This window comes from Syngnathus acus, chromosome 1 (assembly GCF_901709675.1).
Source record: "Syngnathus acus chromosome 1, fSynAcu1.2, whole genome shotgun sequence".
In the NCBI taxonomy this organism is placed as follows: domain Eukaryota; kingdom Metazoa; phylum Chordata; class Actinopteri; order Syngnathiformes; family Syngnathidae; genus Syngnathus; species Syngnathus acus.
Window position 1 is genome coordinate 16,255,804 of NC_051087.1, and position 13,660 is coordinate 16,269,463.

The window sequence follows — 13,660 nt, forward strand, 5'->3', positions numbered from 1 at the left end:
GTCATAACAAGAGCACAAGACATAAGGAGAGAAGACAAAAATTCTGTCCTACCGTTCTCACTGTCGGACTTGTTCTCGTGTTCGGTATCGGTAAGAGTCAGCACTGAGTTGGAGCGGCTGGATAAACAGGAACTCTGAGATGACTTTCCCAAACCCCCGCGGTCCCACAGCCGCATAGCTCTCTCTGGTGACATCATAGCTTGACTGTCCACATCTTGGTCCTGGGCTGTAGCAACAGAGAAACCACCGTGGGGGAGGCACATCTCAGAGCAGAATGCTAGGCCTTGGCGTGATGGTGGATCGCAGATGCCCAGTTGACGGAGACTAAAATGATGACCTGTAATATAGTTAGGCTGTTTCAATGTTTCTTGAACCGTTTGAAGCAATACACCGTGATTTCTGGACTATAAGCCGCACCCGATTATACAGCTACAATTAGGGGAAAATCCTGTTATATATAGTACAAGCTGCACTGGACTATAAGCCGCAGGTGTTTTAATGTTTAATTTGCATGTATAAGATAATATGCTCAAATCATACAATGTCATAAAAATCATGAAAAGTCCATAGATAAGCAACACTATAAACCACAGGGTTCAAAGCTTGTGCAAAACGTAGCGGCTTATAGTTGGGAAAATACGGTAGATAATAACATCGACTTGACGGCAGCACTGTAGAGAGTGGTCAATGCATCTGCTTTTTTATCCCAAAAAAATCTGAATCAGAAGAATACAAATTGTCCATTGGTGTTATTGTGACTGATTAGTGTTTGTCTGAGCCCTGCAATTGATTGGGGGTGAGTTCAGACTGCACCCTGTCTCTGATACAAAATCACCTGGGCGCGGCTGCAGGGATAGGCTGCTGCTTACTAATGGCCCCAATAAAGGCAGGCCCAATAGAAAAGGGATGGATGGCTATTCACTTCATGCAAATGAAACCCGGGAAAAATATTAAACGACAAAAAAATAAGCATGCCAACTTTTTATATTTGAAAATATGGAACTTTTGTGATTAAAGTATGAATTTAGTATGAATAAGTTCAAGTTATTCATCTTGTTATATTAACTATTCATTCATTCATTTATCCTCTGAACCACTTCATTCTCGAAAGGGTTGTGGGCATGCCGAAGCCTGTCCCAGCAGTCTTTGGGCAATTGGCAAACTGGTCACCAGCCAATCGCTGGGCAAATATTTTTTCTGTGAAACTGAATAAAACCATAAAGTGAAATGCAAGCAAAATGCCAAGTTTCATCTGCTGCTATTAGATGTAAAATGTAAAAGGTCATTGTAAATATGATACTGAAGGCATTAAAAACTGTCACGTTGAGCATTACCGTTTTTTTCCATGTATAATGCGCAAAATTTAACTAATTTATTGTCCTAAAATCCGGGGTGCGCATTATACATGGGTACAATTTAAAAAAATATATATTTTCTTTTTTTTTTATTTATTTATTTTTTTTGAAGAAAATCATGGTACAACAATTTTTGAAGAAAATCTTGTCACGGATGGAGTGTGGAAAGGAAGAGGGCGACCAAGTGCAGCTTGAACCAGGGTTCATTGGAGGAACTCAAAACACAGACTTGGTAAACTAACATAACTCTCTAACAAAACCAACAACAGGACTGACCGACAAAGACGTGGAACAAAAAGACAGGGGGACATTACCAAAGACAGGAACAGAAACCTGTGTTATTGTCAAATATTGTTTGTTTTTTAATCTCCATCGCGGACTGGACGTCATACGGAGGCAGTATCACTGCGCATGCGCACTATGGATCCGATGCGAATAGTCCTCTTCTCTTCTTGACTGACAATGAATGTGATAGTTTAATACATACAATCAGCAAATAACAAAATACGTATTACAGGTAATATTTTATTTCACAACACTTTGCCTTGTTCCTTTCGTCTCTGCTGTTCACTTCAAACACGCTCCATACGAACGCAATGCTCTCGTATCAGACGCTTGCTCGATCACCTGCTCGTTTGCTGTCACAATGTACCCTACACAAATCCGAAACATTTGTTGCGGCTCCGAGTCACGACGAGGGGCAAGTTTTGGTTTCCAAGGGTGTTTTTATTCCTCTTCAACTTCTCTCCCATACAGAGCCGCCTTTTTCACATGTCCGCACGTCACTTTCCTCTCTTTTCATTTTAACCTAACTGATCGCGGTGGTGCCTTTATGGGCAGTCGGAGAAATCAACGCCAACAAAAAAAATACATCCAGCCTAGTTAAGACCATACCAAAGACTATAAAAATGGGACCCATTGCCTCCCTGCTTGGCACTCAGCGTTAAGGGTTGGAATTGGGGGGTTAGATCACCAAATGATTCCCGAGCGCGGCGCCGCTGCTGCTCACTGCTCCCCTCTCCCCCAGGGGATGGATCAAAATCACACGGGGATGGGTCAAATGCAGAGGACAAATTTCACCACACCCAGATGCGTGTGTGACGATCATTGGGACTTAAAAAAAAAAAAAAAGAAAAAAAAAAAAGTCAAAATTTGGGTGCGTATTATACATGGGTACAGGCTTTTTTCCAGCATTGACATGCCATTTTTAGGGTGCGTATTATACATGGGGGCGCATTATACATGGAAGAAAACGGTAATTTTCTCTGAGGTCAGGCCGTGAATTAACCAAGACTAATATCATAATTTATTTTTATTTTTAATTTAACCTTTATTTACCCAGGCATACAATTAAGAACAAGTTCTTATTTACAACTGCTACCTGACCCAAAGAACAATGGCTCTTTGAGGGGGGTGGGGGATGGAGTCACATTACAATGTGCTGATATCACTGATGGAATTTTTGAAACTATACACTATGACAACAACTGTTTAATAACAACAACTTGGTTATTATTAAGTACTTATAACGATTCATTCACATAAACACTATGAATTATGACCAATTTAAAATGCATACCATTGAATGAAATGTTTTGTAATAGATATTCAGAAACTAAAGAATATATAGTGCCCTATTTTCAGTCGGGGCGCAAGCCTAGCGCACTGTGGCGCAAAAGGGGTGGGGCCAGACAAGGTTTTGATAAATTTGGAGACCAATGCTGCTGGTTACAGGTGTCTGCGCCATGTGAGTGTCAGCTAGGGCTGTGGACTCGGTCGGATTTTTGCACCGAGTCCGAGTCTGAGTCCGGCCTCTTGACCATGAGTCCGAGTCCGAGTCTGAGTCCGAGTCCGAGTCCGGCTGTCCATTTTTTCTGTTAATTCATGTGACTGCTTAGTCTTTATTCAAGGCTAATTTAGATCAAAATCTAAATAATTACAACAGTTTTGTGATGGCTTTGTCTTTATTAAACATATAAACAAATACAATAAACAGATACTTTCAAGTTTTAATCATTAATTACACCATTATAGCTCAGACATTTATCTAAACACAAATAATTAGCGACGACCCCTTATTTGGAAAGCGAAAAACCCATGTCGTACGGCGTCAGCACTATGTTGTTTTCAATAAAAACATGAAGAACTCACGTTTGCGTCAGTCAATTTTAATTTTTATAAAGGATTATTCTCATTTGATGTCTTTAAATTCATCCGCGTTCTGCCATTGAAGCGGGGTGCATTCAAAGACCAGTCGTACAGACGGAACACTCATTCACTTCACCAAAACGCAACAATATAATTACGTGAGCTCTTTGCATAAACCTCGATGCAAAGAAACTCCTCTTTTTGGGTACAGGCTACAAGGAGTATATATTACAAAGGAGACTTTATACTTATATAAATATAATATATTTAAAAGCTGACACGATAGCAATGTCAAACGTGTTCATTTAAGAAAAAGCCACAAACGTTTTGTGATCAAATCTTTCATAATGAGAATGATTTGAGTGAATTGATTTTACAAGTTTTATCCCCCCTCCCCACCATCTGTCACTTTGCTTGGGACAAAAGGAGCCTTCAGAACTGAAATTTCTTCTCAATTTCATTCAAATCAATTCACTCAAATCATTCTCGTTATGAAAGATTTGATCACAAAACGTTTCCGTCTGTACGACTGGTCTTTGAATGCACCCCGCTTCAATGGCAGAACGCGGATGAATTTAAAGACATCAAATGAGAATAATCCTTTATAAAAATTAAAATTGACTGACGCAAACGTGAGTTCTTCATGTTTTTATTGAAAACAACATAGTGTTGACGCCGTACGACGCCGTACGACATCGGTTTTTCGCTATAATTCGGTATAATACGAGGTAGTCCACCCTCACCCAAAGTTAAGGTTTCATGGGAATATTATTGTCATAATTGTCTGGACCATATATGCTAATTGTTTAATGGTAGTTATTGATAGATCTTGAAGATGTCAAGTTATAGGTGCATAAGACTATGTTGTTCATGCATATAGCACGTTCATTGTAAGAGGGGAAGAGATGTTGTGTATTATGGGCTAACTCAAATTCCGTAGTAGAAAAACCCCGGAAGTGGGATGGGCATTCTGTGTTGTTCTGGTACGCCCTGTGAACGCACTGTGAGTAAGGAATAAAGCAGTTATCATTCACGTCGTTGTCCGACCTATTCTTGCTATCTAAGAACCTGGAAAATAGTAAGGATATAACATATATCACGGGTCATTACGACGAGTTTGGTGGAGTTTTTACTGCTTCTTCCAACTCCTACCGCGCTGACTGTAACCTGACACTCTCTGGCTGCGTCTTGCCTCTTTTTTTTATTGTCGGACTCGGTGGACTCGGTCAAAATCAGCACCGAGTCCGATTCCGAGTCCGAGTCCGGCAAAAAATGACCGAGTCCGAGTCCCCGAGTCCGAACCGAGTCCACAGCCCTGGTGTCAGCACAGTCATTTAGTCATGTGGCTTCTTCCCATCCCTTTAAATATGGCGCACCTTCTTTGCATAGAAAGTCTAGACATGGCAGAAAGTTCAAGACAACCCAATTTCTGCAAAAAAACATTTGCTCAAGGTCAAAGTACGCAATACAGCCTACGTATTTACGGAACTACAGTGAGGTAAAGCCCTTAGACACGGCTTTACTTCGTGTCCATGCCTTCAGTAAAAATATAAATGAATAAAATGAAAATTGAAGAAAAAGGAAACGCATACACACGCGCACACACACACACACACGCACACGCACACACACACACACACACACACACACACACACACACACACACACACCTAAAACAATATTATGATGATAATCATGTATTTTTTACTAATAATTCCTACAATGATTCAGAAGAATTGTCCCACACAGTTGCTATGGAGAAACGGTCTCCCTGCGCTTTGATCAAAATCCACCAATGGCATCGGACCATCTGCGCCATGAATTGGAGTCCTATTTTTTTGCCCAGCACAAATGTAAGCATGGGCATGGGGATTTCCTTTTTTTAACAATACGCCGGAACGCTTATTGAGGCTGAAAAGGGAGCAACAGCAATGTCTAAATGTTTTATATTAATTTTATATTAATTTATACAAACATAGTTGCTCCATCAGAGCACAGACATGGCACACACAGCTTGGTAACTTTTCCATTACACATAAGGCAGAGCTCATTAACATCATGACACATTGATACAAAACATTCAGTAGATAACAAGACATTCTTATGAGGATATGTTTTTCCTTCTTTTCCCCTCCCCTTCCGTATTCCTGCTTGCGGACAGTATAAAACCTTCTGATCTGGAGTCTGACGTTGTTGTTCTCATCTGCTGAAGTGCACTTGTACTGACTGCCGTGAAGCAACCCAAGATCTTGCAAATAAAGAATGATTTATGTGGAGGTGGTTGTTTCTTTATGGTTTTCTTTTTTTTGTGTGTTAAAACTGCCGAGGGGGAATCCGTTGTTTTCTTTTTAATGTGTTAAAACTTCCGAGGGGGAATCCGGAGTTTTCTTTCTAATGTGTTAAAACTTCCGAGGGGGAATCCGGAGTTTTCTGTCTTTTGTGTTAAAACTTAAGAGGGGGAATCCGGAGTTTTCTTTCTAAAGTGTTAAAACTTCCGAGGGGGAATCCGGAGTTTTCTGTCTTTTGTGTTAAAACGTCCGTGGGGGAATCCGGAGTTTTCTTTCTAATGTGTTAAAACTTCTGAGGGGGAATCCGGAGTTTTCTGTCTTTTGTGTTAAAACGTCAGAGGGGGAATCCGGAGTTTTCTTTCTAAAGTGTTAAAACTTCCGAGGGGGAATCCGGAGTTTTCTGTCTTTTGTGTTAAAACTTCCGAGGGGGAATCCGGAGTTTTCTTTCTAATGTGTTAAAACTTCCGAGGAGGAATCCGGAGTTTTCTGTCTTTTGTGTTAAAACTTCCGAGGGGGAATCCGGGGTTTTCTTTTATGTTGTGTCATTTGTGAGTGTTTTTGTGCTGTTGTGCTCGTGTATTGTCTTGTCTGTATTGTGGAGGGCGATAGGGTGTTGGCTCTGTTGCTCTAAAGCAGAGCAGACATATTTAGGGCGTTGGCCCTTGAATGTCTGGTTGTAATATTGTTGCAGTTTTTTATTCATAATTGTTACAATAGTTGTTTTTATTATTACATATTATGAATAGTATTAATTCGGATTAATTGTGAAAATGGAAGGTGAATTTGACCGAGAGAAGGATTGGTTTGATCTGGAAGCACTCCCATTGGCAGATAAGAGTCTGAGAGATCAACTGATTGCCACTGTTGCAATTCAAGTGGAAAACATTCCGCCAAAAGAGCGCGATGAAAAACGAAAATAAATGATTGATTGGATTAAGAACTTTCAAAGATCTGGACACTTCCCTACTGATGATAACAAAGCTGATGTGTGGCATTGTTACAAAAAACTGAAGCTAAATTGGTTGTCAGATAGGAAGAATTGACTGCTGTTATGTGTTTGTGCGTGATGTCTGTGAAATTTTAATGTCAGTCTGTTGTCGTCCTATTATGTGTTTGTGCGCGCAGAGGATCCTCATGAGTGGGTGTGTATATGAGTGTGTGTGAATGAGATGTGTGTTCTATGGAAGAAATCAGTAATGGAGAATGTTCAGGAGGCTGTTGAGCGATAATAGGGAAATTGCGAAGTGGATGATGGTGTGTTTAAATTGGTTAGAGAAACTAAGATGAGCAAGGTGTGCCAGTAGAGAAAATAAGACGTGTGTGGCAGAAAGTGACTAGAACGGTGGCTTGATAGGACGAGAATAAGAGACAACAAATGTTGTGTAGAAGACAATGAAAGATGTTGAATGTGAACATGACGAAGGGCGCAATAGCAAAGTTGGCCTGCCCTTTGAGAGTGGGAGACTGAGTGTGCATGCGCTCCTCCCGGGGCGTGTGGCCTGGTCTCTGCGCGTGGTCGTGTGCTGTGCACGCGCGGGTGGGAGCCGGCAGCATGATCGCTACAGGGGTGGCCAACCTGTGACGTATCGATGTTGCAATGCCGGGCCCTCTCTCGCTTGGGCGGGGCTGTGGCTGCGCGCGGGGTCGGGATGTGCCAGCTTCGGGGGCCGTGTGTGATGGCGAGTGAGACTAAGACAGGATGATGGGAGAATGAATGATGACGGGCAAAGAATTCATACGCGACATTGACTATTGAAACCGCCGCCCAGAGAGATGAACGTTTAACTGCTTGCCAACAGGTGTGAAAGAAGCAAGACGGACATCTTGAACAAAACGCAACAAGGCGTATCATGGTCAGCCACAATCACAAAAACACTAAACTGGACCTACCCCAACATGAAAATTACAATGCAACCCTTTTTATGAAGAGCGAAGTCAACTCAACGAATTTCCAGCCCGTTACTAGACTCGTCCCAGCAACGAAAATGTATTTCCGTCAGTTTTTGCATCAAACGCAAGGGCGTCAGTCTACCAAAATAGGGCTCATAGTGCCCAACATGAGCATGCCTCAAACAGATTTGTTAAAAAACCTTGAGTTTATTTTAAGACTCAATATTTTATGGCATACAGAAATACTGCAAGAATATTTCACAAATGTAACAGACGTCAAATGTGTACACCTAAAAGCTTACTTTGGAAGGTGGGAGTATTGATTTATTTTGACCAATGTACAAATAAAGATTTTCTTGGGGAAAAAAAACCGAGGAGCAATTTTGCACTGAGAAATTCTAAGCACAGGACATGTCCCCTCCACCATTCTGAGTCAGAGTCAGATGACTTGGAGGCTTGTCTAGATTTGAACATGGTGGTGGTGTTTACCGAAATAGACCGTAGTTTGTCTGGTGGTTGAACACCATGATGAAGACACATAGTTGGCAGCAAAGTGGACAAACAACACAGTACAACATAAATGTGCAGCTGCTTTTGGCCATTTCCCGTCATGCTCCATGTCCCTTATTGGTTTCAGTTTTCAGGGAGACGGTAAATTCTAATGAACAATAGCGGCAACAAATGCCTTCAATTTGGATGATAGTAATACATTTGAGATGGGGCATTTAAGTATGGAGGTGAAATTGAGCTACTTTCTTTTTCAAACAGTAAATCAGGTTTAGATTACATGCATATCAGTCCATTGAAAAATAAATGAAAAGGGGCAAATGAATGACCTGAAAAATCACAAAATGCCCCTTTTCATCTTTAATCAGCAAATGAAAGGGGAATTATAAAAGCTTTTTGTAATTAATGTCACAGCTGAAGATGAAGAGTGCTGCTCTCCAATTAAAAGTTGTATTAATTTTAAATGAGCTCCAATTAGACAAACTGTGAAAAAAAGCAGATAAGAATTTCCCCAAAATGATGGTGTATTAATTGGTGCTGGAGAGCAACTCTGACGGTTGGCATATTTTATTACAATTTGTTATTTTGCCCTCCCCCTTTTGTTACATTTACTTCGCGATATGCTTACTATTGCATAATGTGTTAAATTCTGTCATACTGCTGTACTCAATGTATCGTATTTTTCGGACTATAAATCGCGTTTTTTTATATAGTTTGGGTGGGGGGGCGACTTATACTGAGGAGCGACTTATATGTGATTTTTTTCACAAATTTTAGAAATTTAAACAAATAAAAGTGAAACCGCGATAAACGAACCGCGATGTTGCAAGGGATTGCTGTAGTTTGAACTGCAAGTGACGTCAGTGGCGCGGCGGTTGTTTACACAAAGGACAAACGATTCGATCACGGGATGACGAAGATGACGAAGGGCCCACGTACTACCGGCATCATTAGCGGCTTTGTTTGTAAGTGACACGGAGGACGAAGAGTTTGAGGATTTAATGATTTGGAGTGACGCAGAAGGTTTGAAAAACTATAATGGCTTTTACGCACGCCCGGTCCTACTCTACGGAGCTCTCTTTCACCTCCGTGGATGGAAGTTGGGGGCCGGCGCTCGGCCGGGTGGCTGTCCGGGGACGGCGGATGGGGCTCGGACATGGCTTTTACGCACGCCCGGTCCTATTCTATGGAGCTCTCTTCCACCTCCGTGGCTGGAAGTGCCACCTCCGGGGATGGAAGTCCACGCCGCCACACGCCTGGAAGTCCACGCTGTTTCTTGGGGCCGTGTGGCGGTGAACTATTTATTTTATACTTATTTGATATATTTTATTTCGTGTAGCAACTTGTATACGTTTTTATCATTACAGTTCAGTAGTTTTTGGCTCGTTGAACTCTTGTTTTGTTAAATAAAGAGCCGTTTACCAAACCCACGTCTTTCCTGGTACTTTGTTAACGCTACAATATTGTTATATAATAGATCTGTGGAATAACGACAAGGCTGACGTCAGTGGCGCATGCGCGGCGTTGTTGACAAAGGACGAGGAATTTGATCGATGGATTTAATGATTTAGAGCAGTGGTCCCCAACCTTTTTTGCACCACGGACCGGTTACGTGTCAGAAATATTTTCGCGGACCGGCCTTTATATAAATAAATATATTTATATATTTATTATTTAAATATTTATATATATAAATAGGATGAAATAAAATGATACGACTGGCATAAAAACAAATATAAACCACATAAAAATAAAACGTTGAATTAGTGGGAGCACCGAGCTCTTTTCTCAGAAATGAGCCGTTCCCATCTAGGCGTAATCGGAGACAATGACACCCGAAGTGGTTAAGGTTTGTCTTTAAATGCAGGATGCTTGGTCTCCATGTGCCGAAGCAGGTTTGAAGGCTTCATTGCCTCGTTAGCTAGCCTTTCGCAACATATGCGGAGTGCACTTGGCGTGTCAGAGTCACCTGTGGCGATAAATCCATATTTTAAGTAGGACTCCAGAAATGTTCTTTTAAATGCAGCTTTCCTTTTCTTAGAAGTCGTAGCCTCTTCTTCTTCAGTGTACTCATTGGACGTTTTTCCCTTTCCGAAGAAGCTTTCCAAACTTCTCTGTTTCTTGCTCATTTTTGCTTGCCTCGCGGGCTTGACTGTGGTGACATGTCACGTGACCGAGACGAGCGCCCTGTGTCAAGAGTCCTTATTTTTCAGATGCACTGGCAGATGTAATTGGGAGAGATTCGCCAAATTTTTTATATTTTTCAAAATAAATTCTTACTCATTTTTGCTAGCTTTGCGGGCTCGACTGGGGAAACATGTCACGTGACCGGGACGAGCGTCTTAACCTGAATGAATTGATCGTCAATGAAAAAAAAAAATGAAAAAAAAAAATTCTTTTTTTTTTTTTTTTTTTTTCCTGTGCGGCTCCGCGGCCCGGTACCAAGTGACCCACGGACCGGTACCGGGCCGCGGCCCGGTGGTTGGGGACCACTGATTTAGAGTGCACAGATGGTTTGATAATACTATTGCTTATATAATAGTTATTTGATATCTAATTTATATATCGTTATATGGGTCTGTGGAATATTTAGAATATTTAGACGTCAGCGGCGCCGCGCTTACGCGGCATCGTTTCCTAAAGGACGATCGATGGATTTAATGAATTGGAGTGACACAGATAGTTTGATAAATGTGTTATTTATGTAATAGTTATTTGAATAACTCTGAATGTTATGTCAGGCCCGTTCTCAGTTCTTCGTTTGTTCTTTGTCATGTTAGCATACCTATCGTTTAGCCTGTTGTTGCTCGTTCATGTCTGTTCTTGATGTTGGATTTTGTCGAATAAATTTCCCTCAAAATGCGATTTATACTCCGGAGCGACTTATATATGTTTTTTTTCACTTTATTGTGCATTTTATGGCTAATGCGACCTATATTTTTAGGGATTTTTAGTCCGAAAAATACGGTAATTTATTTAAATTCAGACAATGTGACAATACGATCTCAATTTCTTTTCTTTATTTTGTTTATTTTTTTACAAGATTTAACCAGCTCGTACTAGTTGTATCAGCTTTCAAATCACAAAAGCAAATTAAATATTCATACATATAAGGAAACAGTGATTTTGGTCTAAATGCCGGCCCTTGAAGTTCCAAGGTTCTTGTAAAAAAATGAAATATAAAAGTAGAAGTTGTATTAATTTATTTACAATATTCTATTATGCTCATTTCAGGCGGCTCGGTGGCGCACTGGCTAGCACGTCCGCCTCACAGTACGGAGGGTGCGGGTTCGATTCCACCTCCGGCCCTCCCTGTGTGGAGTTTGCATGTTCTCCCCGTGTCCGCGTGGGTTTTCTCCGGGTCCTCCGGTTTCCTCCCACATCCCCAAAAACATGCTTGGTAGGCTGATTGAGCGCTCCAAATTGCCCCTAGGTGTGAGTGCGTGTGCGGATGGTTGTTCGTCTCTGTGTGCCCTGCGATTGGCTGGCAACCGGTTCAGGGTGTCCCCCGCCTACTGCCCGATGACAGCTGGGATAGGCTCCAGCAAGCCCGCGACCCCCGTGGGGATACAGCGGTACAGAAAATGGATGGATGGATATTATGCTCATTTCATGGGTGTGTTTTGGTTGACAGCTTCCTTTAGTGTGTGTTTGATTTTTTCTTTCTTTTTTCAGATTTCTTCATTTATGTTATGTCAATTCTGCCTTTGGCTTTCTAAATCATGGGTTCACATACACATACACACTGTGAGCAAAGGCTGTTTCTTAACCAGTCAAATTTCATTTTTAACACGCCTGGTCTACATGAAGCCTCGATATCTATCTATCTATCTATCTATCTATCTATCTATCTATCTATCTATCTATCTATCTATCTATCTATCTATCTATCTATCTATCTATCTATAATTTATGAAATTATTATAATATATTAAAATGATGTAATTATTTTATTTATCGTTTATCTATTTATTTATATATGCATGCATGCTTTTACATTAATACTCACCATCTATGTTGTACTCATCTTGTTCGCGATGAACCATGTCCTTGTGTCCTTTCGATGTCCCATAAAATAACCTGTCAAAACATGATGTTAGAAATAATGTAACAAGGGGACTTTTCATGATAGTTGGGTATTCCTATCATTAGGTTCCTTTTAAATTGGAGTGAGAGTCCACAATGCAAATTAATATTGTTTTGTTTTGAAACGTATACAACTCTAATATCTGTATCCGTTTTGTTTTATCCCGGTAAAGGTACAAAGAAGTATTGTACATCCCGGGATAGGCACGAACAGCGACGATGATCATTGTTTTGTTTTTGGCCCAACATTGCGCAGAATATCAGGTGACACATTCCTTGGCTGACGCAAGGTGTAGCGAGTCAAAAATTAGTCCGCTGAGAGGCGGTAGTGTATCTGTGTTGCGCCCTGACACGTCCCAAGCAGTTTAAGTAACGTGTTATTTGTTACTGGAAATCTACAACGGTGTTGGTAACGCCGTTAGCCCCAACACTGCCAATAGCAACCATGAGTATTGTCTGTCATCCTTACGGTACAGGTACAGTCTGCTTGGAATCACTGCAGACCAGTTTCTACAAAATGTAGATTACCGATCAGTACCTGATTTTTACAATAAGTGTTTATAACCATGACAAGGCAAATAACCACTGTTTAGTATCAAAGGGGACTTAATGCTACACGTATAATTTAATTTCTCACCTGGTCTGGTCTTGGTGCTGGTCAAAGGCCTTGAGGGTCTCACTAGAGGAGTAAGACTTCTGGGTTGGAACACGTACTTCTTGGTGGCCAATAGCACAGTCTTCACTGTTCCCTGAAGAATAAAAGATAGATAAAAGTAGAAGATAGATTTGTAATGTACAAGATGATGACTATTCGGTTGTTGCTGTAGTAGTTACATTCATACAAACGTAACACAGGCAGTGTTCCCTCTAAGCTGCGCAGCTGCGCAATTGCACACTGGTCGCGCAGTCTTTGCGCACACGAAACTCCATGCTGCGCACAAAATAAAATTCAGTATAAACTGATTGATTAATATCTAATGGTAGACGTAATCTAATCTAATTAAGTGGATGAATGATTTTCTTTCTGTGCCTTTTTGTTGTGTGAATCAGTAATTGACAGGTGTCAAGCCAATGATATGATATGGTTCACTTACGCTACATATAGTATGTATGACACATATGTGTCCTGCCCATCCGTGTCGCGCAGGTTAGCTAGCTAACAACAGTGCAGTGGAGTCAAGCGATGCAAATACTAAATTAGCTAATCATGGCGAAACGAATGAGCAGCGACACATCCACTCGCCAAGCCAAAATAAATAAGAGATGCGGCAATTCTTTTAAGATTGGATGGTTGTCGGAGTGTGTGCAACTACAAGAGGAAACGGTGAAACTGGGTGAGATTTTCTCTTTTTCGAATGAGAAAGGTCTCCTCTGCAAAACATGCAG

The 13,660-nt window shown here is 41.0% G+C and overlaps 1 protein-coding gene across 13 annotated transcripts in view; it reads right to left on the minus strand.

Annotated features, from left to right (window-relative positions):
• The window catches only part of tenm3 (teneurin transmembrane protein 3), a 408,252-nt gene that overhangs the window by 335,802 nt on the left and 58,790 nt on the right, over positions 1-13,660 (minus strand). For all 13 annotated transcript variants that reach the window (XM_037253940.1, XM_037253950.1, XM_037254006.1 and 10 more), the window contains exons 3-5: positions 12,912-13,023; positions 12,198-12,268; positions 53-337 (exon numbers count right to left, since the gene is read on the minus strand). In XM_037253940.1, coding sequence (XP_037109835.1) covers positions 53-337; positions 12,198-12,268; positions 12,912-13,023 — 468 coding nt within the window. The remainder of the gene's footprint in view (positions 1-52; positions 338-12,197; positions 12,269-12,911; positions 13,024-13,660) is intronic.